This window comes from Sphaeramia orbicularis, chromosome 12, assembly GCF_902148855.1.
Source record: "Sphaeramia orbicularis chromosome 12, fSphaOr1.1, whole genome shotgun sequence".
Taxonomy (NCBI): Eukaryota; Metazoa; Chordata; class Actinopteri; order Kurtiformes; family Apogonidae; genus Sphaeramia; species Sphaeramia orbicularis.
The window spans coordinates 60,248,950-60,276,393 of NC_043968.1; the positions used below are offsets into that span (position 1 = coordinate 60,248,950).

At 38.2% G+C, this 27,444-nt stretch overlaps 1 protein-coding gene and 1 long non-coding RNA gene across 2 annotated transcripts in view; one reads left to right on the forward strand and one right to left on the reverse strand.

Annotated features, from left to right (window-relative positions):
• The first annotated feature begins 298 nt into the window (after window positions 1-298).
• Window positions 299-27,444, forward strand: part of braf (B-Raf proto-oncogene, serine/threonine kinase) — a 50,471-nt gene continuing 23,325 nt past the window's right edge. The window contains 9 exon segments of the mRNA XM_030149039.1: window positions 299-458; window positions 13,948-14,049; window positions 14,783-15,070; window positions 17,603-17,706; window positions 22,576-22,678; window positions 22,785-22,933; window positions 24,316-24,435; window positions 25,588-25,747; window positions 25,838-25,877. Of these exon segments, the coding sequence (XP_030004899.1) occupies window positions 303-458; window positions 13,948-14,049; window positions 14,783-15,070; window positions 17,603-17,706; window positions 22,576-22,678; window positions 22,785-22,933; window positions 24,316-24,435; window positions 25,588-25,747; window positions 25,838-25,877 (1,222 nt within the window). The 5' untranslated portion in view covers window positions 299-302.
• On the reverse strand, window positions 7,463-24,775 carry LOC115429516 (uncharacterized). The gene is made up of 3 exons (XR_003936796.1): window positions 24,651-24,775; window positions 18,460-18,464; window positions 7,463-7,474 (listed from the first exon to the last, which is right to left on the reverse strand). It is a non-coding gene; the product is annotated as an uncharacterized LOC115429516 (long non-coding RNA).

Below are 27,444 nucleotides of genomic sequence, written 5' to 3' on the forward strand. Positions count from 1 at the left end.
CGCTTTGGAAAAAAGCGTCTGCCAAATGCATAAATGTAAATGTATTATTATTATTATTACTACTACTACTACTACTACTACTACTACTACTACTACTACTAATAATAATAATAATAATAATAATAATAATAATAATGAGGGTTAGTCTGTATGTGGTGTAGATGTTTGACATGATAAGCTGCTGTCTGTCTCAGGTTGGTGGACTTTTGTCGGCCGTGCTGCGTCTCTGTCTCCCCCTCCCGTCCTCAGCACCAGCCTGCGTTTCCCTCTATTATTTTCCACTCAGTTTCTCGCAGTATAAAATGGCGGCGTTGAGCAGCGCCGAATCTCCACCGCCCGTCTTTAACGGAGACACCGCGGAACGGGAGCCGGGCACGGAGCGGGGCCTGGAGGAGCTGGGCGCCGGGCTGGACTCGTCGTGCACGGCGGGGATCCCCGGAGGTCCGCAGGATGAGGAGGTAGGCGCAAACGGCGGCGTGTGTCGGGTCTAAAGCTGGGCAGGGGACACGGGCTCCGAGCGGAGGTAATAGGATGTGAATCTTCGGGAAACACCGGCAGCGACACACGGATCGTGGGGGATGTGGGGAAGGAGGCGGACGATGCGAATGTAAAGCGTTCGGTCGGAGCTTCCCCAACCCCCGGGTTTGCGCCAGCACCAAAATGCGTCTGCGACAGAGCAGGAGCAGGAGCAGGAGGGGATGCTTTCATTCGGCGGAGCCTGTGTTTATTTCGGGCCTGCTTTATTCCACTGGCTCCTGGCTTGGTTTTCCAGGCTCGCCGCAGTTGCAGCCCGGTGCGCTAACACGGCACACACACCGCTGTTGACACAACAAAGACGCGCAACTCCGCCGCCGCTAATGGCTCCGAGTGGCGTTAATGCGCCCCGAGCTGCATCCGAACGCACCGCCGGGCGCCCTGAACCTCACACAGAGGAGGAGAAGGAGGGGGAGGAGGGGGAGGAGGAGGAGGAGGAGGAGGATGGAGGTGGCTGCTAACCCAAGTCGTGCTGGTGTCTTTTGAGGTGCAGTTTTAGCTACACGGGCTACTTTTACTGGGGTTCCAGCCTGCACAACCCCGGCCCCCCCACGTCCACAGACACACGCACCCACTGGGGACCGTGAGCCGGGCTGTGTCCTCATCATCCAGTGCACACCGGGCATGTAGCCTAGCCTGGAACTGTGTCTCAGGTCGGTGTGCAGGTCAGAGGCCTCAGTGCTTGGACCATGACAACAGGACACACACACACACACACACACACAGGCAGCACAACACTACAGCTCTGCCACAACACAGGACCCACGGCTCCACTGGACTCATGTCATGTCCATCCACGCACATGACGTGGAAACTCAGACTGACCTGTCACTCACAGACAGTCTTCTGAGGGAGTTTAATCTAGATCAGGGGTGTCAAACTCATTGTCTTTCAGGGGCCACATTCAGCCCAATTGGATCTCCAGTGGGCCGAACCAGTAACATGATAACTGTGAAAAAAGTAAAATTCTATTATGATCAGGTTTACATCCACAAAGTTTACTTAAAAATCTGAATAACATGAACAACTTGAATTGTCTTAAGAAAAACAAGGTAAATTTTAACAATATTCTGCCTCGGTTTATCAGTTTATCATTTACACATGTGCATTACAATCACACAAAACATTTAGTAACAGGCGGAATATTGGTAAAATTGCATTTACTTTTCTTAAGACATTTCCGTTTGTTCATATTTGCACAGGTTATTCACATTTTTTGTAAAAGTATAGTTTGGTAATGTAAACATTTTCATGTCATTTTACTTTTTTACACCAAAAAAAATAAAGAGAAAATGTGAGATTGTTATTATTTATAGGTTATTATGATAATATTTTGCTGGTTCTGACCCACTTGAAAGCTAAGTGGATTGGATGTGGAACCTGAATTAAAATGGTTTTGACACCATTATTTGTTAATACCTTCAGTGTCATTTTTGCATTTCACAAATTCATCCCACGGGCTGGATTGGACCCTCTGGTGGGCCGGATTTGGCCCCCGGGCTGCATGTTTGACACCTGTGATCTAGATATTTGCCAAGTGTTCCTCATATATTAACATATCAATTTGACTCTAGTTCACCCATTTGATCAGTATCATTCAGAGATGGGGTTAAATTATTTATGTAAAAGGATTGTGCAGACATTAACCATGAGCTTCTATGATGGATGACACTCACTGACAGACAGGTAGATGTTCAACATTACCGTTGTTTTCAAGACCAAGACGTGAAAACAGCAATGACATGGCAACAGAGTTTGAGAAAGAGTGTTTGAATGAACCTCAGGTAACATCACATGTCAAAATGGTACGAAGGGACCACGGTTTGTCACACGGTCTGTCCCTTCAACATCTCACAAAGCTAATTACAGTACCGTTCATAAATAGATGCTAATTTACCTACCTAGGCCACAAATGAACCAAACGCCCTGAAATGTGCTATATTTATATGGAGTAGGTGGCTAATATGTCCAGATATTATCCACCCAATCTGTGGTTTAGTGTGGACAGATTTCTGAAGCGTTTCAGTACAGACACACATCATTTACAGTACACTTCTTTATGATTCTTGATTGCTGATAAAAGTCTGACATGGCTTCGGGCGTCTCAGTAAATGTTGCATTTGCAGAATTTACATACTGTTCTGTCTTTTCTATGGAACACTTTTGTTTCAGACAAAGCCTTTGTGGTTTAGATAAGTTTTATTACAGAAGATTAGTCCGATATCTCCTCCCCACAGCCACAGGTTCTTCCGTAAATTCGAGTCTGACTCAAGCTATTTGTTGCATTGGAAGCAGGAAGTTTTACACTAATGATAAGAAATAAATCGGACAGCGTACAGGCAGTATAGTCACATTGCCACAGTTGTGGTCTTGACCGTTACTTAAGACAGTACGTTTTGTGATGATTGTGCGCGATTTATCAAGGAAAATGCACAGATTACTCAAGAAATGCAAGATATTTGACTTTAATTTGGCATTTTTAGTACCTGTCTCTCAGTGCTGCCTCTCACTGTCGCTCAATCCAAATAATTTTTTTTAATATGAGAGCTTGTCCTGATTGTAGAACACGTTAACACCTCTTAAATTCAGACCTTTAACTTTAAGCGATTTGACGTTACATTGTTGTACAGGCTGATAATACGGTTCAGTTAATTGTGCTGCCCTACTGATCTTAAATCAAAATCCCTAGTTATCTTTGTCCAAAACTGGACTCAGAACCATTCTAGGGGTGCAGAAAACTATGGCAACCTTGTAGGACTGATAAGGAGTTTGAGTTATGTTACACATTTAAAGGGTAAGTGCAGATATTTGGCAAGAAATTTCCACAAAATTGAGCTCTCGCGAGGCAGATTTTTATCAAGAATATCTAAAATGAAATTGGTAGAAGCCCCTGACATGTTTTTAGATCACGTTAAAGCAAGACTGGATCCTACCTTTACCATAATGCAACTTTTTAAAGCCTCCTTTGCTAAATGCTAAATGCTAATCCTAATGGCATCATCAGGGTTACTTTCTCACAGTTGACACACAGCTCTTCCTGAGTCACACAAGTTACAGTATTATGCAACTGTTTTCACTGACTATTGCCATAACTACTACACAAGGGTGTCTGCACGTTCTTTACAAAGTCTCAAAAGATCTTGCATTCAGTTGATTAAATTTTAGTCTTAGTTACCACAAATATTTCATTAAGTGCAAAACCTACCACTGAACCTAATTCTGCCTTTTGTTTTACTTATTGGCTTAATGTAGATTAACATATACCTCTAATCTTAACCTGTAAATGTTTGAAGAAAACCACGATTGGTACAAAATGTATTTAATTAGAGGAACAATGTCTGGAGAAAAAAAGCATATGCCTGATAACTGTAAACACCCTGTACTCTGGCTTTTAGGTTAAACATTTAGTTCACAATGGCTTTAGTAGAAATAAAAATTAAAAATGCATCTCATCAGTCAGGTTTTTGATTTTCAGAAAAAATGTAAAGTTGGTTAAAAATTTGCCAGATAGATGTAGTATTTCTAACAGTATTATAGTATTTGAGCTGTTCATTTAGGAGCAGATAGATGTAAGAAGTATTTTGTAAAAAAAAACAAAAAACAACTGAAATTGGACCAAACAAAACCAGATCATTTAACATCTCAAACACTTCCACATCTTTTCAAAGCCTGTGTCCCATGTTTGGTTTGGTTGCAGTTCCCATTTTTTATGTATTTATTTATTTGTCTGAACTCTGCTCATTGGTCCACTCATGCAGATACTCTAAATCACCAAATCTGTGTCCAGTGCACTTATTTGCATTTACCTTTTTATTGGTATGCTAATTTGACAGCATTTCCACTCAAGATTTTTATGCACAGACTGAGCAGCTTGATGTAAACACAGCTACTGATGACTAGAGGTTTGTGTTAACGTACAGGTTGCATTGCCTGTTGATGCATCATATCGAAGGAGCATACCGGTAATTTCCTATAGTATATAATGTTTTTATCTGAACATTACTTTAAAACTGATGTCCTGGTTGGTTCTAGTTCAGCTGAAACCTTTGACCAAAAGTATCTACTGGTCTAAAGCTTTTCCTCATTTCTGAATTTCACATCCTATCATTGCGTCGAAATAATTGAAGTAAAATCCTCTTTTTTAGCTTTTCAGTGGCATCAGATGTGTCTGATTTGGACGTTCAGAGGCTCCGTTGGGAACGTAGAAACACCGTCATCTTCTACAACATTGATTAATCAGTAAAACCCATGGAGGTTGACAAATGACAGTTGTTATAGATGCTTGTTTTAGCTTTAAATTAATGGTATATTTTGTTGGAAAAAGTCACTTTTTCCCTCAGGTTTCTCTGTTTTGTTATAATACTCTTTGAATTTACCCTGAGCTTTTATGAACATGTGCACAATCAGTCAATTAAATATAGGAAAATGTCTAATTTTCCCCAAAAAGTGCAAAATTCAGAGGATCATAAATATATAATAAATGGTGATTGGCAAAGCTTAAATTACTTGGAAATCTCCACAGAAAATACAAACTGAACAGGTCAAACTAAAATAAAGTTGAGCTGGTAATCATTTACAGTATCTATAATGTGTTGGCTAATTTTTTGATTGTTTGTTACCTTAAAATAATGTAATAACTTGTGTAATTTCCAAGGGTGATGTCGGTCAAATGTTTTACTTGAACAAAACCCTAACTAAAATGTTGATCATAACTCGAGGCAACAAACTGAATAAATGTATCAACTATTCCATGAATTGCTAAATATTTTGGTAGTTGGGTTAAGGGTTGAGTAATTCTGAAAAATCTAAATTCTGTAACTCGTGCTTCTTAAACTTAGGCCTAAATATTTTCAGGATTTTGACTCCTTCGTGAGAGTAAACTGAATATATTTGGGGGTTCCAGAGCAAATACAACATTTTGGCATCTGGGAAACACTAATCAATGTACAGGGATATTCATAAAGAATAAACTAATTTCATGACGCATTGCTTCAGTTCTCAAGCATGGTCATGGAATGAGTCAGTGACCATTTAAAATAAGCGTTTTCTAAGTTTTGAGTGTCTGCCACATAAGGGTGGAAATCTTTTACTATCTCACGATTCAATTCCAATTTTTGGGGCTACGATTCGATCCAAAATCAATTTTCGATTCAAAACAGTTTGATTCAAAACAATTTGATTCTTAATGATTTCTGCTTCAGTCTATAGGTGTGCAAAGGATGCTCTTGATCTACTCCAGTCTGCTTTGCAAGACAGAATGAAAAATGCAGACATTAACTCTTTCGGTGCCAGACAGTTAAGGGGCTAATAAGCCTTAAAAGCCTTAAAAGTGCCACAGAATTTTTCAGTATTTCGCGTCGTTCTTATAATATTCGAAGAATCCTGCAGGAAACCGCTCGGTAACATCCGGCGTGTTCTCCAAAGCCGATCTGATCGGCCTGCGGCACTTTAAAGGTTGTATTCGTAAAGCCGATTTAATCGGCCCATGGCACTGAAAGAGTTAAAATGTCTTTTTCACATTTATTAAGTTTTAAACATTTGTCCATGCTTGGCAGGGAGTTTGATGAGGCACAGCAGTGTGCATTGGTTTACCACTGGTGGTAGATTTTGTACTGTGTCCTTAAGCTCTGGGTGATGCCTGCTGACAGACTGATCACATGAAATCGCGTTGTATGTGATGCCAGGTTATTGCATTTAGCATGCTATACATACGCATTTTCATCCTTTCGCGTGTTATTTAACACCATTTGATGGTGTGTCAGTGCGCTAGCTAATCATGCTAATCGCTAACCCTAACTGCTTATCGTGCTAGCCGCTAATTGCCAACCCTACCGCCTCCATTAGTTTCCTTTGTTTTGGTCCTTACCGTGCATATGTATGTTCCAGAACCGGCTGCATGATGACGTCAGGACGTCCTGCGTAGAAAACAGAGGCAGACTGCCAGCAGATTGGTTTTATTTTTTTTAAATCGATTTTGGGACATTTTAAATCGATTCTGAATCATAGTAAATGAGAATCGCGACTTTTATATGAATCAATTTTTTGGCACACCCCTACTGCCACAGGGGCGCTGTAGTTGCGTTAACATGTGGATATCAACTCAGTGAATCGTGATATGCTGATACGCATCTGGGAGGAATTCTCTTATTGCATTAATTTTGTCCATGCTGCAGGTGGTGGCCACATTGAACACTTGTAAGACAGGAAATAAAAGTTGATTGTGAGTAGAATACTTGTGACTTAGGTGGAGTTTTCTATTGCTTTTCCTTATTAATATATTGTGTAATGAAATCGGTTCATTCTTTTTGATTAACCCTGTATTTAATCTATTCACCAATTTTTCCACATATTCTCCCATGCTTTAGAAAAAAACATTAATTAATTTATCAATGAAATAGTTAACAGATAAATCAACAACAAAAGTAAGTTGCAGCCATAAGGAAATGGCAGCAAACTGTCACATTTTGACAATCTGTGGCATTTAGTCCAGAGAATTAGTTTTTCGTGTAAACCCAGAAACTCTGCAGTCAATACTGTCTATGTGTGCAGCTGAGATTTTCGTCAACATTTTGCACTAATTGAATTTTCACACTTTGTAAAATTAGCCAAGTGTTACTTCTCATCTCTCTCGTGCATGTTAGTGATGGTGTCTTTTCATTCCATTGTACGTTGGGTGAAATTAGGTACACTTGTTAAAAAATCTGAGTTTGTTCATGTTTCTTGTCTGCAGTGTTTGAGTTGAACAAAATGAGGTGGCAAAATGATGTTTTAGCAATGTTTGGTATTGTCGTGGTGATTTTATATTAATCCATTTCTCTTAAAAGTAAATTTTGAAACATGTGGAGACTGGTTTAGAAACTTACGAATCAGTGCAAACATTTATAACTAATTTGAATGTTTGAAGAAGTTGCTATTTTAGTGAAAAAATGTCATGTTTGTACTGCTACAAGGTAGCGCTAGCCAATAGGACATCACTGAAAAACAAAAACAGTGAATAAGAAATATAATTTTGTTCATTTGCACTTAACATTCATAGTGTTTGACCAACTAGAAGAAGCTTTTTTTTGATAAAGTAATTTTTTTTGCCAGTGCGGTGGCTAGTGTAATGTAACAAATGTAGATAGTGCAACATCAAGAACTGCATTATGTAATGTCTTGTTTGATACCGAATTTCATCGCCTAAGGATAGGGCTGGGCGATATGGAAAAAAATCATATCACGATAATTTATTTTCCACATCAGACGATATTGATATGTATCACGATATAAATCAAATCACTATTTTTGTCAAGCTTAAATTTTCTGTTACTCAAAAGTCAGTTGTGAAGACATCAGAAGGTTATTTTTGATTTAAATATGATTTATTTTCTGTCAGAGGTTGAACATGACAGATGTGCTGAAGAACATTATACAACTGTTTCAGATAAATAAAATGGGTATATTCGAGGGGCGACTGAAAAGTTTTGAGCCTAACATGGAAAGGATTAAGATATGAAGACCAAATTTGGTCCATGAAATCTTTCACATATCTTAATCCTATCCACTAAATTTCTTGGTCATAGCAATCTTTTTCCCTGTTTTACAGGTCCCTGAACTTTCTGTATCAGGTGTTTCCTGAAAAATGGCCAAACTTGAGTATGGGGCTGATTTGTGACTATGGATGAGACTTGGGTCCATCGCTATCGGCCTGAGACCAAGGAGCAGTCAAAACAGTGGAAACATCCCATGTCACCAACCCCAAAGAAGGCAAAGGTCGTACGTGTACTTGATGACAGCACGAGTTTGTCCAAGTTTGTCCATTTTTCAGGAAACACTTGATACAGAAAGTTCAGGGACCTGTAAAACGGGGAAAAAGATTGCTATGACCAAGAAATTTAGTGGATAGGATTAAGATATGCGAAAGATTTCATGGACCAAATTTAGTCTTCATATCTTACTACTTTCCATGTTAGGCTCAAAACTTTTCAGTCACCCCTCATATATTTAAAACTAAACTAAAAGTCTGACCAGCAGGCAAAAGCTTTCAAGTTTTAAAAGAGAACACAAACAAAACAGACCATCTTCACCAAACAATACCGGGGGTTTATACCCGGGGGTGCGTTCTGTAACTGTTAGAACTATTGTAAGTGGCGTAAACTGAAAATAAAACTTAAGCTAACATGCTTCGAACGTTAGACTCCCAGCTTCTATGCCTCACCCTACTTTTCAGTATCCCGGTTGCCAGAGTTCTTCGTCAAATTTTCTCCTGAGGGAACAGCCGCTGCAGCCCAAACATTAGTGTGTGTGCTGCGGCTGCCCTTACACCTGTACTTTGTGGTTCAGCCTAACTTGCCTTGGCTCTAGCGTGATTCATTCTTTGCGGCGCTGCTTCATTGTGATTGGCTGTTCTTATGTCTGTCATAACATGGACAAATGAATTCTATCAAAATTGTATGTCTCATATTTCTATTGAAGAAAAGTTATTTGCGAGATATATCATTATTGTTTTATCACCGAGCCCTACCAGAGGAATGAATACATTTTATTTAATTTGATTTTATGTCAGTAGAAAACTTCCTGTTTGAGTAAATAATTTAACAATTTAATGTTCTGTGTATTGAAAGATGTCAGGAGTTGCGGACAAATGATAAGACCGATAAATCCAATCACAAATGGAAATATGTAGCAGATAGGGATGTAACGATATGAAAATTTCATATCGTGGTTATTGTGACCAAAATTATCATGATTATCATTATTATCACGGTATTGTTGAAATTGTGCTTAAAATGTTTAAAAAGTACTAATGCACACACTGAAATAATTTAACCAAGTTGTATTAAAAAAAAACAAACAAAAAAAACCAAATAAAATAATAGTCACAATGTACCTTCTGTTGCAGAAACATTCAAGTATTAACCCATAGTTGTCTGAGCCTATTTTGTCCGTTTTTTTCAGTCCTTTTGATTTTGCCTTTATATACTATATAAACAAATGTTTACTATACCCATGTTTGGGATCTGTTTTTTCAGCACAACTTCATCTATTTAATCTGTCTATTATTGTTTCATTTCAACCTACTATAAAAACACAAAAGGACAGAAAACACAAAAAATATGTAAAATCCGATTAGAAAAATGTATATAATTTATTGCATAAATAACACACAGATGCTTAACGAACCTTTTCAAAGACTTTAAAAGTGAATATTGGTTCCAAATATTAGGTATAGAAAATTAACATTGTAATAAATTAAAACTATACTCAAATATTTGACATAAAAGCAGATCTTTACATAGGATTTTTTCCCCTAAAGTGTGGTAATCAAACACAGTTATCATGATAATTAGAATTTAAACGGTAAAACTAACCATCTGTGATTTTACCACCGTTTATCATTATACCGGTAATCGTTACATCCCTAGTAGCATATAGGTATTTTTAAATTTTATTATATGAAAAATATTTGAGGATGATGTGGAAATGAAATATTTATACTATAATCTGCAATGTGATTTCTCTTAATTAAAATATAAAATTGCTATCAAAAAACAGTATCTAAGAACCGTTATCAAATCCTTAGTATTGGTATAATGATGTACACAAATGTACTCGTCTCTGCAACTTTGCGTTCAATTAGGAATTTTATCATGAGTCTTATTGTGATATTGAACAATTTTTATTCAATGCAGATTGTCTTTGTGTTGTGCAGAACTTCCATAAATCTGCATCTTAAAAGTTTTGAACCACTCAACATTAACATGTAGTTTCACAGCTTCAGCACTGACTTTCGTCACCAATTTTTCATCATCAATTTTCCACACAGTTGCGTTACGGCCACATCGGCAACAAACACGGAAACGACTTCATTGCCTCTTGCTGCTGCAGCTGCATGTAGCTCCACTTCCCACAGTGCATGTCGCGACAAATTTCTGAAAATGCCCGACTGACATACTGGCTTTGTTTGTAAACAAATAGATTACTTATGTTGGAGTACGCTTTGAAATTGTTCACCATGAGGGAAGAGATTCAGGTTCATAATCACGGAAAGGCTAATGAATTCAGGATACTTAAGCTATGACTCTGGGTTTACAGATTTGATGAAAAATTGGTGATGAAAGTCATATGCAGCTTTAATTTAACACTGTTGTCTCGTTAAACTGTAATTGGCAACAGTTAATGGCTAATGATTTTTGAAGCAGCACACAGTGTCAACCCACTGGAAGTAATATGAATGTCAATGTTCTTGCCTAACTGGTTATCCTTGACTATCAGCATCATTTTGTGGTTGTGCATATTTGTGGTTTCATTAGAGTTAGTAAAGATAAACTACTTACAATTACCTTTACAGTAGCGTAGCCTTCATTCACTTTCTCCTCCGTAACTTTTGGTTTGGAAACACAATGTCCCTGTAATTTATTATTTCAACACTATTATTTGTTGTCCCTCCATTAAGCTTAAATGCTCAATGAACATATTCAGAACTGTAACAGTACGTGGAATAGTCACTGTCATATGGAGATTATAAGGTAGCCTCTGCAAAAGTTGATTGTAATGAGTAACCCATAAGCACATGTTCCACCCAGAACCATAACAGGGTTTCTGCGGGTCATTAAAAAGCATTAAAATCATTAAATAGATTTTGTGAAAATTAAGGCCTTGAATGGCTCTAAAAAGCATTACATTTGATGTCCAGAGGCACTGAAAAATTAAATACACTTGATGGGAAAAAAAAGCTTTGTTATTCATGATTTATTTTGATTGCATAAACATTTAATAATTTTGATCAGAAGTATAGTGTGATGATTGACAGGCAGAACCCTTTAATTGTCTATGGTTTATGGCCGATGCATGAAGTCATCAACATCAGATGCTTGGAATGCAACGTGCTGTGAGCGTGCTCATGCTGTGGCGAAAGAGCGGAGGGAATATTAGCAAATGTTGGAAAAATGGGAAAATGCAAGTTTCAACAGCAGTGAGTGGAGGTGGAACTGTTCAGAACCTGGTTAAAGCCTGTTGACAGTAAACCGTCATGTTTATATAAAACTATATATAAAACTGTATCTGCAGTGGGACTTAGACATTAAATTTGTTTAAAGTGGCATTAAAAAAGGCATTAGAAAGCATTAAATTAGATTTGCTGATACCTGCAGAAACCCTGCATAAGATGTTAGCTGTTAGCAGGCTAGCAACATCTCAGTTTGGGTTACCTCAAAATGAGTGTCATGGAAGCATGAGTTCCATCTTACGTAATGGAAATTTTAACCACATTTTCTGTAAATTCGCAAAATTAAATGTGGACTTGTGACCATCTCCATACAGAACTATTATAGAAATAATAGACACAGATTATCATCTTTGTCATTACCATCATCTTTGTGATTTGTAGTGATTTAGATGCATGGATTCATACAATAACATACTGAATGAGCAGCACTGAGGAGATGCAAGAAGTATTTTTGTCAAAACTTCTGAAAATGACTAAGTTTTGCTCCTATTTATTCCCAAACTGAGCTACTGGTCTGGATCGTATAATGTGTCATATAACGTTTGTTTCTGCAGCTCTTCGTACATGGTTGCATTACATTGTGTCTCATCTATATCTGTAATTTCTATTCAATTCTTGTTTTAAAGGTTGAGTGTGTAAAATTAAGGGATATTTTAATTGCAGAAAGAAGGTATTATTCCACTTGTGTTGTTGGCGTATATTCACTTGAAAATGAAAATTGCTGTGTCTACCTTAGCTTAGAATGAGTCCACCATGTTTCTCCCAGAACTATGCAATCAAAGGAATTAAATGGATTTTTGTCTTCAAAATGGAGAGGAAAAAACCATCTCTAACAATTGACTTCAATATTTTGAGCAGCTGCCATAGGGCAACTAAAGATTTCAGTCACTACAGATTCCAGACCTTTTGAAGTGTAACACCACTGAAGATCACCCGACACAGAAAAGCCTTGGACCCATAAACCTCCACCGACCAATAAACCGAAATCTTGTGGCCAGAAGGCTCTGATGTCTGCCATGCTGGCTGGGCTTTGATTGACAGGTGTTCTTCACAGCTTGTCGCCTACCAAGTCGGATCATCTGAGTCATTGTGGTTCTTTTGTGGTTAAGAGGTTACACTGACAAGACCATCAAAGGATTAGTGAACCAAATGTTTCTTGACCATTGTATTTTGGAGTACCTCACCCATTGCCTCTTGTGTTCCTCAGCTTTGTACTATTGGCTGGATGGCAAAAACCAAAAGGCTTTAAAACAGTACTGTCTAATATTTTTTGGATCCATCTGAAGAGCCTCATCAAAGACTTATAATTAAGATAAGGAGGATCACAGACCACTGATCATCACAAAAGGCAACAGTTCATTTTAAGTTTATTTGTATAGCACATAGGGGTGTAACGGTACAAAAAAATTTCTGTTTGATACTTTTCGGTACAGGGAAGGAGTCCAGTGAAGGGGGTGGGGGTGTGTGGGTGCGCTCCATAACTACCAAAAACCGAAAGTGAAACTTAACAGTCTTTGAACGTCCGACCTGACTTCTGTGCATCTGTTATACTCTCTGTTGTCATTTTTAACCCCCCCCCCCCGCCCCCATATCGGCACCCCAGCCTCAGAATGAAGTGTTTTTTTGGGTTTTTTTTTTTTTTTGCAACAGCACTGAGAATTCAGCAGCGGTGCCGTGCCGCTACTGACTGTATAAAGGAAACCATGGGTTCTGCTTGCGGCCGCCCTGCTTGCCAAGTGTTTGCGTTCTTCACATAGGCTACATATATTTGTTTGGTACACTTCTGTATTGGCTGAAAGGCCCCGAGCCTTAAACGGTTCGGTACAAACGAGTGCACCGTTACGCCCCTAATGGCACATTTAAAAACAACTTCTGTTGACCAAAGTGCTTTGCAGAAATGTATCAATGAAAAACCAGTAATACACAACAGTATATCAGATAAGTAAAACATAACACACTAGTACACAAATGAATACAGTAAGTGAAACCAAGACAAGTGGTACCAGGCACAACAAACCCCGCCCCTTGCACGTATTGTAGCTTATTTTGGCATCGATCCAGCTGATGTAATCATGTCTATGCGTGTGCTGATGTCAGCAACGTAGACAAATTTTGGCCACTATAAGTAAATGGGGAAAAAAAAGATTTTAAAAATTCATAAAAAACTTGAACTTTGATCTACCTTTCCCAAAATGCAATCACATTATATACTGGGCCACTGGCAATTTATAAACCCAGTTTGGTATGAATTCAACCAATAGTTTGGCTGCTAAAGCTTAACCAGAAACAATACCCCTTGCCTCCCCTTCGGGGGGCGGAGCAACAAATAAATGTAGTATTCAGGTGCACTGCCAGAAAGGCCTCTGGAGCTGATGCTTTTTATTGTATAACGCTGCACACTGATTCCATCCCTTTCTTTTCCACAGATTTGGAATATCAAACAGATGATAAAGCTGACGCAAGAACACTTAGAGGCTCTTTTGGACAAGTTTGGAGGAGAACACAATCCTCCTTCCATATATCTAGAGGTAAGAATTTTTTGGCTTTTTACTTAAAACCTCAGTGCCTACAATTCCATCTGTGTTGCCATAGTAATGTTATGCGATGTTTGTAGCAATGCACAGATTCTATGCATCCACGTAACCAGACAAACATCAGCTAAATGCTCAACGAAACCAATTATTAGACAACAGAACACAAGTAAACAGCAAGAACATTAACAGGCACATATCTAAACCAAGTTAACAGTCTGAGACCAGCGTATGTCCTGAATAATTTAATAAAATAATAGGCCAGTGAGACAAACTTTGCAGCGATAAGCTAACATAAAGCAGATCCAACTGCACTAGTGTTATTTCTCTGCTGCTGTAACTTGAATGAGCTGAAGAGACAAAATAAATTGTTACATTATGGAACGATGATGATGAATTTTGTTTTCCCTCTGTTGTTTCCCGATCATAACTTAGTTTTATTTGAATGAATCTTCTACTATCGGCTTATTCATTGTTATGTGTTCCATTGAAAGGATTCCCATGGGAAACAAATGGCCCAGGGTCTAACAGGCTAAATGCTACTAAATACTGCTGACAGTCGGGGACCTGGGTACAATATTTTGTTTCTGTGTATTTTTTATATGCTGGAATGACAAATAAACTTGAATCTGAATCTAATAAAACATGGTTGTTTGAAAATAAGTTTGCTTCTGATTGTTGAGACTGTGCAGCCGTTGGGTCAGTGCTGTGTGTTGCCGTCCCTGTGTAGGCCTATGAGGAGTACACCAGTAAACTGGACGCCCTGCAGCAGAGGGAGCAGCAGCTCCTGGAGGCCATGGGCAACGGGACAGACTTCTCCTGCTCTCCTTCGCCCATGCCAGCGCTGCTTGACGTCAAGATGGGAGGTTGTGGGGTCGGAGGTGGGGCTCAAGCCTTCCCCTCAGCCCCAAACACCTTGGCTGTCCTGCAGACCCCCATCGACGCCAGCCGAGTCAACCCTCGGTCCCCTCAGAAGCCCATCGTCAGGGTCTTCCTGCCCAACAAACAGAGGACAGTGGTAAGTCTGACATTCTCACTGAGAATACATTAATACACAGGTTGAATGTGATTGCAAGGGCTTGACTTATTTTAACCTCAACATCTGTGAGGTCATGAAAGGTCCGTGTAAGGTTTAGGGCTACATTTCAGCTATAATTAAAGTAGAGCTAAAATTAAATCTCAAGTTTTCAGTGCTATGAACGATTTACAATTTGAACTGATTCATTTTTGGCTACAGAAACTGAAGACAAATCATGATTAAAAAATACTTAAATTTTTTTTTTTTTACTAAAACTATATGCCATATGTGACTAGAAACACATTCACAATTAATATATTCCAAGAAGTAGACAAGGTGTATTTGTAATTTTTGTTGAGCAAGAAAGGTCTCCAGAGGAATAATGTTAGATTTTGTGATTAAGGCCTATTTCATGATTTTCAGCAAGCAAACCCTCAGTTAATCGAATTAATTTGATATATTGCCCAGCCCTAATTTCAACTGATGTCATTAAAGTTGTGTTTTTAGCAACACACTAAAAATGGAAACCAGTTGCGGTTCCCTTTGTAATGAATGCATTCATTTTAACATTACATTTCCTATGTTACAGTGATTCATTGTAATTGAATGATGTTAATTGCAGTCATTTCTCAAGTGGTAAAAATGTTAAGCTGGAACATAAATGATAAAGTGTTGACATTTTTTTCTCCACTAACTTGATTACAGTGTCAACTAGTTGTAATGGCGTTATTTAATGGTTTTAGGGGTTATATTAAATAATTTTTTCCCCCATTTCTTTTTTTTGTTGTAGCTCAAAATTGGAAATTGAGAAATGTGCCATTTTTGTGTCACCAGTCTGCAGCAGGGCGTTAGAGAAAAGGTCAACTGCACTGTGACATCAAGACCCTTATGTCCATTATTCAACTCCAGACTCTTTTGTAAAAATGGTCCCTAAATGAAGGCAGCATTCTTCCTCAGTGAACATTATTATTAGGGGCGACTGTGGCTCAGTTGGCAGAGCAGGTAGTTCAATTACCAAAGGGCTGGAGGTTTGAATCCTGGCCTCGACTGTCCACATGGTGAAGTGTCCTTGGGCAAGACACTGAACCCTAAATTGCTCCTGGTCTGGTTTTGACTTTTGAAAAAAATAAAACAATTGTACAATAATGACACCCATATTGTTGTTTCAGACTACGCACATGACAGGAAGCCAGTAAAAGATCATCAGTCGACAATAACGTGATGGAAATGGTGATGACAGACGAAAAAAACATAAAAAACTATAAATGTTTTCTTCTTCCACTGTCAAATTAAATCACAGTTCCTCTTTGGTTCAATTATTCCATAAAACAAAGAGGCTGTGACATGACAGATGACCACAGACAGCTGACTAGTCAGCAGATTGCGTCATTCGTAAGTGATTATTATGGCTTATTGCTAAAATGGGGCCTTTTGTGGTGGGTTGGGACGTTTTCTAGACTTTATTATGACAAGACATGATGGATGAGAGGCTGTGAGTCACAACAAAAACTCAATAATGAGAGTACAGTTCATGATTGACCTTTCACATTGTCCCTAAAATAAAACAGCTGGCTGTTGTTTGTTGGGAGTTTTGGTGGTACTAAGTTGTAAATTGTGAATCTGCCCCCCAGAGGTAGAAGCAGGTTATCCACAGCTCATGTCATGTTTGGATTTAATGATCCTCTCATGAGTTTTGCTGATACAAAATCAGTTTATAGGATTTGATGAGGGATTTGAAAGTGAAAGCAATAATTGGTTTGATGAAGCTGTCCTCTGTCAGTCAGTAAATAAACTGGGGTGTTTTAGGACTCAGTTTTGTGGTTTTTCTAATCTAACTGGTGCCAGAAATTCTTCAAAAGTTTATATATTTGTCATAACTGACTGATTACACCACTAGCTGTTGACTTTGTCTTTTCTATTATGATCTTCTCAGTGTGTTTGTAGTGCATATAAACAGTGTAAGCTGCTAGTTGGAGCGATAGATAGATAGATGGATAGATAGGTTTTTTGTTTTTTTGGGGTTTTTTTTGGACAGTCAGCATCTGGTAGGATTTGTGTGATGGTTTCAAATACTTACAGAAGAGCTCATAACAGTCAGTTTATTGCACAGCCAGTTTAGATTTGTTTTACGTGGTTAATTTCTGTTTTTATTCCTCATACTTTGTTCCCAAGCTGTAAACTAAAACCACTTGATTTCTTCGACCCCCTCAGGAATGTTTATATGTGACTTAGAGGGTGCCTCCATGTTGTCTGTGCAGTGAAGTGTTGTGAGTCTCTGCAGGTTGATGACGAGTAGAACATGGTGAGTGAATGTAGGTGACCCCCTTTCACTTTGATGAGCTCCTCAGTGAGATCTGTAGCCCGACATATTACAGCTCTGCAACCAGCCGACTTGTAACTGTGTTCATCACAACATCCTGGCTACAAAGGACTTTTGGAATTTCCACTTTAAACATGTTAATGTGGTGTGTTTGTGCTGGTGTGTTTCCCTGTGTAACAGAGCTCTTGACTTCTGCTCTGTGCTGTGTTCAGGTCCCGGCCCGCTGTGGGATGACTGTGAGAGACTCGCTGAAGAAGGCTCTGATGATGCGAGGCCTCATTCCAGAGTGCTGTGCAGTCTACAGGATACAGGACGGGTAAGTCTGACACTGCACAAACTGATACATCTGTAGGAAAATGAAAAGATGTTATAGTACCTCTGAGTGGGAATGACCTTAGACCACGGTTGTCAAACATGAGGCCTGTGGGCCAAAACCAGCCCACCAAAGGGTCCACTCCAACCTTTGAAAGGGAAAAATTACACTGACGATATTAACAAACAATGGAGTTAAAATCATTTTAATTCAGGTTCCACATACAGACCAATTCAATCTCAAGTAAAATATTATCATATTAAAGGTGGGGTGTGAGATGTTGTCCTGGAGCATTTTTTACGATAATGCTTAAAATTCCCTTCACACCCCGATTACAACCAATTAATTAAATGCTCTAACACAGAAATAAAAAAAAAAAAAAATTGTCACCTGTGGAAAAGACAAGACTGAAAAAACACCATCCAATCATTTTGAGTGCCCAATCGAAATGATTGAACGGCGATATGTCTATCAAACTCAGCCGCCGTATGTCCCTCCCCCCTCTGCGCATACCCCTCTTCATGCATGAATCATACGTTCTCAGAGGTTTGGAGCACTTGTACAGGAAACGAAGCCGGAGCCAGAGCTTGGCTATACTAGCTATATTAGGATGGAAAGTTCACCGGCAAACTGTTTTGTCACTAACATAAATCACTAGGAAATGGAACGTTAGCCAGATAGGTATGAACTGGGGCTGTTCTGTAAGAGTGGGTGTGTTGGAGGAGACTGAATGAGATATGCATGGATCGGGGCCACCAGAGCTGGGCGAATTGTTGCTATGCAGCGCTCATGAACCCTCGAGAACAAGCATTGTGCATGCCAGTACTCTGGAGGCGTGGCTTCAGCGGGATGTCTGAAGAAAGGGGTTTGGACTTTTGAACTGAGTATTTTCAAAATATAGTTTGCTCTAACCGTTTTTCTAAGATCTCATACCCCACCTTTAACCTATAAATAATGACAACTACAATTTTTTTTCTTTTTGTTTTAGTGTAAAAAGTAAAATTACATGAAAATTTTTACATTTACGAATGATCATTTTATAATGAAAGTGAAAAACCTGAACTACCTGAAATTTCTTAAGAAAAATATGTAGTTTTACCACTGTTCTGCCTGTTATTAAATGTTTTGTGTGTGTGGATCCACTGTGATCTGTAAGTTGGAATGTACATGTGTAAATGATAAACTGAGACATAATATTGTTACAGTTGCGCTTATTTCTCTTAAGAAATTTCAGGTTGTCCAGGTTAGTCACATTTTCATAATGTGATTTTACTTTTTCATAATAAAACAAAGTAAAAAATGTGTATTAAAGTATTATTTATAGTTTATTATGTTATTATCTTACTGGTCCGGCCCACTTTAGATCATATTGGGCTGAATGTGGCCCCTGAACTAAAATGAGTTTGACACCCATGCCTTAGACGATGAAGACCTTCATCAAAAACCTCTGAAGTAGCAATGGTCATTATGTGTGTATCTAGATGCAATAAATCTTCAGATAAATACCAATACCAAGGTGTATATGTAGTAATGATTAAAAATTGCCTAAAATTATTGTTAGAGTGTTTAGAATAAAGAGCTCAGAAGCTATGCCAAGGATGCAGATGTACTGGATGGTGGAGATGTGAACTGAAAGTATTAATACTAGGGGTCTGAGGGATTTATATGACCACTAGAGGGAGTAGTGAGTCACTCTGACCATTAACCAAAAGCCGTAAAGTTATTATGGGATGTTATCTTTGCTACGGTCGTGGATAAATTATTAGACCACCCTTGTTTTCTTCAATTTCTTGTTCATTTTAATGCCTGGTACAACTAAAGGTACATTTCTTTGGGTAAATGTAATGATAACAACAAAAATAGCTCATAACAGTTTAATTTCAGAGCTGATATCTAGCCATTTTTCATAATTTTCTTGATTATAACCAAAAGGACTTAAGTTCTTACATCAGTAGCTATGGCATCGTACTGCCAAAAACAGTGCTTTTAGGCATTCCATGTTTTCTTTTCTGTCTGTTTTAGTCACATGATACACACAGGAGTTAGTACTTGATTGCGTAACTATTGTTTTTGATGACTTCTGATAGTCTAATAATTTTTTCCGCGACTGTATGTTCGCCATTGTTTGTCCACAGTTCAGACTAAACTGTGATCTTTATTTGACAACACAAACTACGTGGAGAATGTAGATGATTTGAGGATTTACCGTGGCTGGTTTCTGCCTAAAAACAAAGCTAAACTAACAGAGCTATAATGTAAACTATTAGATTACACAACACACGAAGATCAGTCATTATCTGAGGAAGAAAACTTGATGATACCATGATACAGATGTGTGTGAACAGTGAGCTTTATACTTTATTCAGTCTGTACAGTGTGTGTTCTGGTACATGACTTCCCTCTGTCTGTGACAGTTTGGGGCATTAATACAGATAACCCCTTTAAGTAATAAAACAGTGGGCATCTGTGATTGGTCATTAGGTTCATCCATTCACATCTCATTCATTTGTTTGATTGGTTGACACATTCAGCAAGAAATAGTTTCATTCTCTTTAAGGAAGTTGAAATATATGTGTTTCTAGTTGCTTGTTTGAAATGTGGAACGCCTAAACTAATGGATCAACAGCTCAAATAATCTTGGAAAACATTTAGATAGTCCCTTACGCCCACTTACCCTCAGTGCCCACAGTTCCATCTGTGTTGCCATGGCAATGCTATACGATTCTTGTAGTAATATACACATTCTAGACATCCACGTAACCAGAAGAACATCAGCTAAATGCTCAACAAATCCAGTTGTCAGACAACAGAGCACAAACAAACAGCTAGCACTTAAATAGGCACATATCTAAAACAAGCTAATAGTCCGAGACCAGTGGATGTTACGAATAATTTAATAAAACAGACTAATGGGACAAACTTTGCGTGGCTAAGCTAACACTAAGGCGATCCAACAGTACTAGTATTATTTGTGTTGTATTAAAACTCACAGAATGAGACAAAGAAGAACAAAAATAAATTGTTACATTATGATGTGATGAAAATTAATTTAACATTATGTTTGTTGTTTTCAGACCATAACTTGGTTTTGTGTGAATGAAGCGTCTGCTATCGGCTAATTCATTGTTTTATGTTACATTGAAATTATTCCCTCTGGAAACACATGGCCCTGGGTTTAACAGGTTAAGAATCCATACGGACATGATGTAGTGATGTCAGTACCTGTACCTGGTTGGGCTTTAGTTATTCAGGCTGCTCTGATACGTCTCCTGCTGATCATCACATCAGCTGATCACATGTTTCTGTCAGCTGGTTACAGTGTGTGTCTGCTGTATCTGCTTGATAATGAGTCCCTCATGTCTCGTGTTTGGCCTGATCACATTCAAGGTGTACAAGTATATTTGCATCAGTTATTAATCAGTATTGCAAAAAGATACCCCCAAAACCATTCCCAAAATGTTTCTTTGGTCATCTTATTACTACAGGGTGTCCCATAAGTCTCCATACATAGGAGACATAATACATTCCATACATATATGGTTCTAACATGTATTTCTTTATATTTCTTCTTTGTAGTTCTTCAGCAGACACGTATTGAAATGTGTTCCCGACAAAATGGCAGTCATATAGAGCATATTATATAAATAAAAATGGTTTATGTCAAGAAATGTTTATTTTTCCTATGTATGGAGACTTATGGGACACCCTGTAGATCTTGCAATCCTCCAAATTTGAAGAAAATCAGATAAAAACTGATAAAATGGCGACCCAATGAGCGTGAAAACGTGCACAATTTTATTGTTCTAAGAGAGCAAAATTATTGTACATAATGTTTTGTAACACAGTAAATAATTACTACTCAACTCCTGTGTCTTTTTTATTACAAAATACACACATCACATTGCTTTTCATTTATTGATCATTTTTATTGAACAGCTGTTTGATTATCAATTCTTATTTTCAGTATTAAGACAATCAACCATTTTGTTCTGAAAACCCTTCTTTTACAGCCCTTTAATTGTAATAATAGAATGGGAACCTGTTATTTCAGTATTATTATGACTAAATATGCACAACTAGACAGATTTTTGTATGCTCCCTGGCTGCAGAAAATTTGGTAACAATGTGGCAAACGGATGTTTATGTTGAACCACATGTTTTCAATGGCGCGTTGTTCACCAAAATTCATGTAGTGTCCGTACACCAATATACTTCCATCAATAATATCACGTATATGCCTTATAGATATATTGTTATAACTTGTTCACAAATGTTTATTTACTCCTGTACCAGGAAGACTTAGTTACAGACCTAACAGAGATGTGACCATGTGGTAAGCCAGATTTCCATTTCGATCTTGTAGAGTCCGTACACCAAGTAGTGTCCGTACACCATATCAAAATATGTGGGTCTAATTTTATTGTTTCTGTCAATATATGGCATTTTTCAGCACACATGCTTTGGACACAACATCTATGCAATAAACAATGCATGATTATCCTGAGTGCTGAAACATTTGTATATCTTTGTAGGCATTAAATATGGAGGCTATTAGGCTGGAGTGTCCGTACACCCAATAATTTCTGATTTGACAAATCAGACAAATAAAATGGCCTGTCTGATTTTTTTGATAGAGCAATATTATTTTTTATCTATATGTGCACCCTTTCTGGTACCCTTGATTATGATCAGGCCGTGTTGTATTTCTGTGTATTGATATCACAGCTCCGGGTTGAAGTTCATGTTAGAATGTACTGGCTTCCTACTTAATACCATCGTGGTTACGTTTTGCACAATTTTCCACCGAGTGGTTTAACCAACAGCAGCGTGAGGTGGAGACACTTCCCCCTAACTCTCCACTTCCTGTTTCAGAGAGAAGAAGCCCATTGGCTGGGACACAGACATCTCGTGGCTAACAGGAGAGGAGTTACATGTTGAAGTGTTGGAGAATGTGCCCCTGACCACACACAACTTTGTAAGCACTAAGAGGAACACAACTTTCCCCTGTGACTGAACTATGAGGTGAACTATGCGTGCTCGGCCTGCTTGGTCCTGATTGGCTCTGCGCTTTTGTTTGACAGGTGAGGAAGACCTTCTTCACTCTGGCCTTCTGTGACTTCTGCAGAAAGCTGCTGTTCCAGGGTTTTCGCTGTCAGACATGTGGGTATAAGTTCCACCAGCGCTGCAGCACCGAGGTTCCACTCATGTGTGTCAACTATGACCAACTAGAGTAAGTCCCATTGAAGCACGATGTGGTGAAACTCTGGCTTTTCACTTCCAGAAAAACAAACTTTAACATCAAGGCGTTTAGTGGTGTATTTTATTATTAGTATATCTTGAAATGAAATGAAATGATGAAATTCTTTATCCAGTCATCACATAATAATACAACCAGTGTCAACACTACAAACATTACCAACAGGTTAATGACTGAAAAGGCACAGGCAGAAGCAGAATGCTTATATTAATGCCTGTCCTGCATAACAAATTCAGCTACCCAGGATTCAATATAGGAAAAAGAGAAAACAACAATGCACAACCAAACAAACAATCAAAAACATAAAAAAGTGAAACTAAACCAGAAAATAGAAAACTTAACCAACCAAATTAATGGTAATTTAATGTAGAATCAAAAATAAATTATTTACCTATTATTTATTAGCTCTTAACAATTGTATCCTTCAAAAATTGACTTGCGTACCATTTTTTTAAATATCAAAAATGGGCTACACATTATTAAATCCATGCTGGACTCATTCCATAGTTTAACTCCAACAACAGATATACATCTTCTTTTAGTCTCTTTTTTAGCTTTTTGTACAAGAAATTTATAAACATCTCGCAAATCATATTTAGACTCGTGTTGAGAAGAACCTTTGTACACACACACACAGTATATTCTTGTCATTTAGTTTGTGTCTGATTATTGTAGGACCCTTCGTCTCATTTTATCAGCTCAATTTCACCATCACTGACACACATATTCACACATAGTTGCACATATTTTTATTTATATATGAAGTGGATGTTCTTATAGAATTTTAATTGGATAAAAGCACATTTTGCATTTTTCTAATACAAGTCAACTGTTGATACAGATATTTTAGGATTTCTTTTGTCATTTACTTTAGTTTTTGTTAGTATTTTTTATATGAGCCACCTTTATTTTAATGGTTTGTTTGGTATTGAAACTGATGTTTCAATAAGTAACTTCCTCTATTTATGTTGCATCTAAGTATGGCAGCGCGGTATTACCAAGAATGTCATCATGATCTAACCAAATTGTTATGGGTGATTTTAATCTAATCTTAATGTTTCAAACTTGACAAAACTTACCAAACACATACTTTTTCTGAAATATGGAGACATTCAAACCAGTTATAATGTTAAAAATGTTTGTTCAACATCAAACAATGAGTAAAAGCAAGTAAAAAAAAAAAGGCAGAAGTGTTTTATAAGTGTTTTAGCTGGTAATCCAAAAAAAAAAAAAAAAACTGAAAAGATAAGAGTACATGTTGTATGTAAAATAATTTGTATATGATTTGTGCACAGATTTGGCAGAGAATTCCTAATGAATGAATAAATAAAGTAACGTTGACGTGTGCTCTGCAGCTTATTGCTAGTGTCGAAGTTCTTCGAGCATCATCCGTTCACTCAGGATGAAGTGTCCTCAGAAGGAACCACCCCTGTGTCTGAGGCCTGTCCGTCACTCCCCCCATCTGACTCCACCGGGTGAGTCCTGCACCACCATAGACCCTCATAGACCCTCACAGTCCTGAGTGAAATAAGGGGACAAGGCTTCACACTGTTAATAGGACATTCAATGATTATGTTTATCTCCACCGTGGGACTAATGTTGAATGTTTAATGATGTGAACCCCAGTTCAGCTCAGACGGGGTCAGTATTCAATATGTCTGAGACTGATTGGCCGGTTAACAGTCAGGACTAGGAATGTCATGAGAACCAATACTCATGATACCATTCAATACTATGATGGAAAAAAAACAGTTGATACTCATTTTTTTAAGAAACGGAAAAACCGATACCTGTGTAAGAATTGGTACCATCGGTAGGCTACCACTCTTCCAGAATGGGCTCTATGCACAGCCCCACTACTTCCTTAATTTCTGGTGGCTCCTTTAGTTCCTGTCTTTCATTACTGGACACACTGATTAATCCAGGTGTACCTGCTACGATGGTTGTGACTACTGATTAATTAGGCACACCTGGATTAATCAGTGTGTCCAATAATGAAAGACAAGAACTAAAGAAATAAAAGCAGTTTCTACAGCCTGGCCTGGGCGGGCCACTGAAGATACAAAATGTTGACAACAAAAAACTATACCAACGGTCACTAACAGGCAGACCGTGGTCTGGGTCCGGACCCAGAACCAGACCCGGACCTACAGCCACTGGTGGAGCGCTTCTGTTTTAACCAGGTAGAGTAGATGAGGAAACGTACAGACCAGTTACATGCATGTAGAGTCATCCTACATGATACCACTCAGCCAATCATGTCTGTGCATTCAAAGCAGTAAACTGTGACTGACAGTGCAGATGGATGAGAGAGTTAGAGGCAATAGTAATATTCATTTATATGCAAGTACTTCAAGTATTTCTTGTTTAAGTTTATGGGTTCTTTTGATGCTTTTTTTTTTTTTTTTAACCGTGGTATCAACTTTGGTATCAAGAGTCATGTGATTTTAGTGGTATTGGTATCCACTACTGAATATTTGGTTTTGTGACATCCCTAGTCAGGACTCATCAAAGCTGAAAACTTCAACTTGTGCATCTTATTTTTTCCATGTGTTTCAGTGCAGAAGTAAGTCTAATGTTGATGTAAACTCTTTTTTTTTTTTTTTAACTAAATGTAATCTTCTCAGGTCTCTTTGCCACACCACTGTGTCCCCGTCCAAGTCCATACCCATCCCACCCAGTTTCCGGCCCAGTGAGGAGGACCACCGCAACCAGTTTGGCCAGCGGGATCGCTCATCCTCCGCGCCCAATGTCCATATCAACACCATTGAGCCTGTCAATATCGATGTAGGTCCTTTCTCTGTGATTCCTGAGATACTATGATTTACACAAGGGACATGTGCAACAGAAAAAAAATATTTTTTTTCTTAATTTCAGGACCTGATCCGAGATCAGGGTTTACAGAGGTCAGATGGAGGTAAGGATGGCAGTTGCACAATTCCAATTCATTCTGTTGCTTTTTCCCACCATCCTGCGTCTGCGTGCTTTTGGTCTTTCTTGTGTGTGTGTGTGTGTGTGTGTGGAGTTTAGACCCCAGAAGTTGAGTCAGTTCTGTGAAGTCCTGCTCCCTCCAGTTAGACCAGTACATTATTAACACTGTCACAGACCTCTGTCTGTTCATGCTTTCAATTTGCCATGCCTTCTCCTGTAGAAGAGTTAGGACACACACATTTTAGGTACATTTTCTCAGGAAGTAGGAAGGGTCATTTTATTTAGGCTACTCGGTATAGGTGTTAGAAAGAGGTACAGTTTACAATGTATTACATTTTATTTAAAATATGGAAAATTCTGTAGATGCTGTTTCTAAAAACTCTGCCAAGACTGTACAATCTCCAAAACTACTCAGAACATTTTACTTGTATGTAGATGTGCATCAATCTAAGCAGAATTTCCGGTAACATTTTAAATTTCAAGGTTCACTTGTTCATTGAATCTAACACTGATAATAATACAACATGTTTCTAAGCAGAACATTCAGCGCTACAATATGAGTGTGTTGAGGCTGAACAGCATGGTTAGGTTTATGTAACATCTCATTAATCTTCAATTAATTGCAGGTTGCAACTGAGGAGTTCAAAATAATGAATGATTGGCAACATTGTGGAGAAACATTTGTTTACAGATTTTCTCCAGATTTTAGTGTTTTAATTGCTTGGCAGCAGCTTTGGTGTAACTCCACTTTGACTTCCAGTAAAGGGCTTTTCTTCTTTTGACGAAGAAAAGAAGATTAATATTAAAATGATGCACATAAATACTTGGTGTTAGCACTTAATCCATGCTCTGTGCTACCCATGTGCGAATATGTGGCTTCTTCCTTTCATTTCTTATTAAACACACACACAGTTTTGTTTTCTGTCTAATATATGGTTTACCTCATTACAGAATTGCTTAAGTCTTATTTTTGGCCAAATTGTGATATCTGCAAAACTTTACTCTCCTAACACTGGTGATTCATTTTTCATCATTGGCTTTCATCTGAAAAAAAAAAAAAAAATGACTCAGGCAATTTTCCTATGAGGCTAATGGTACTACTGAAATAGAAGATTAGCTTTGTTTTCTAAATAAACATTGAAATACTGGGTAGTAGTGGTGGATGACAACTGGGGCTCCAGCTACAAATGTTTTTTCAAAAGCCCTGAATCATTTAAAGCGAAACTAAACCCTAAAATCTTAATTTTGTTTGGTGTAAACTGAATTATCTGATTTAATTATTATGAAATACATCCATGTTGGTGATAGTTCACATTACCTTGGACAAATAAACACCTCAATTCACTACTTTCTGTTTTAAAAATGTCTTGGGTTCACCCCCCTTGATGATGCAGTCGACCATTATTGACTCTCGGTTGTTGTTGTTAATGGCTCTAATCCAGCTGTTCTCAGTCTAATTCTGCCAAATGTTGACCATTTGCCAATGAGGGTGAACTGAGGCCTTTCTGTCACTCTTTTCTGAACCATCACCCACCGCATTGGATTGGACCTCG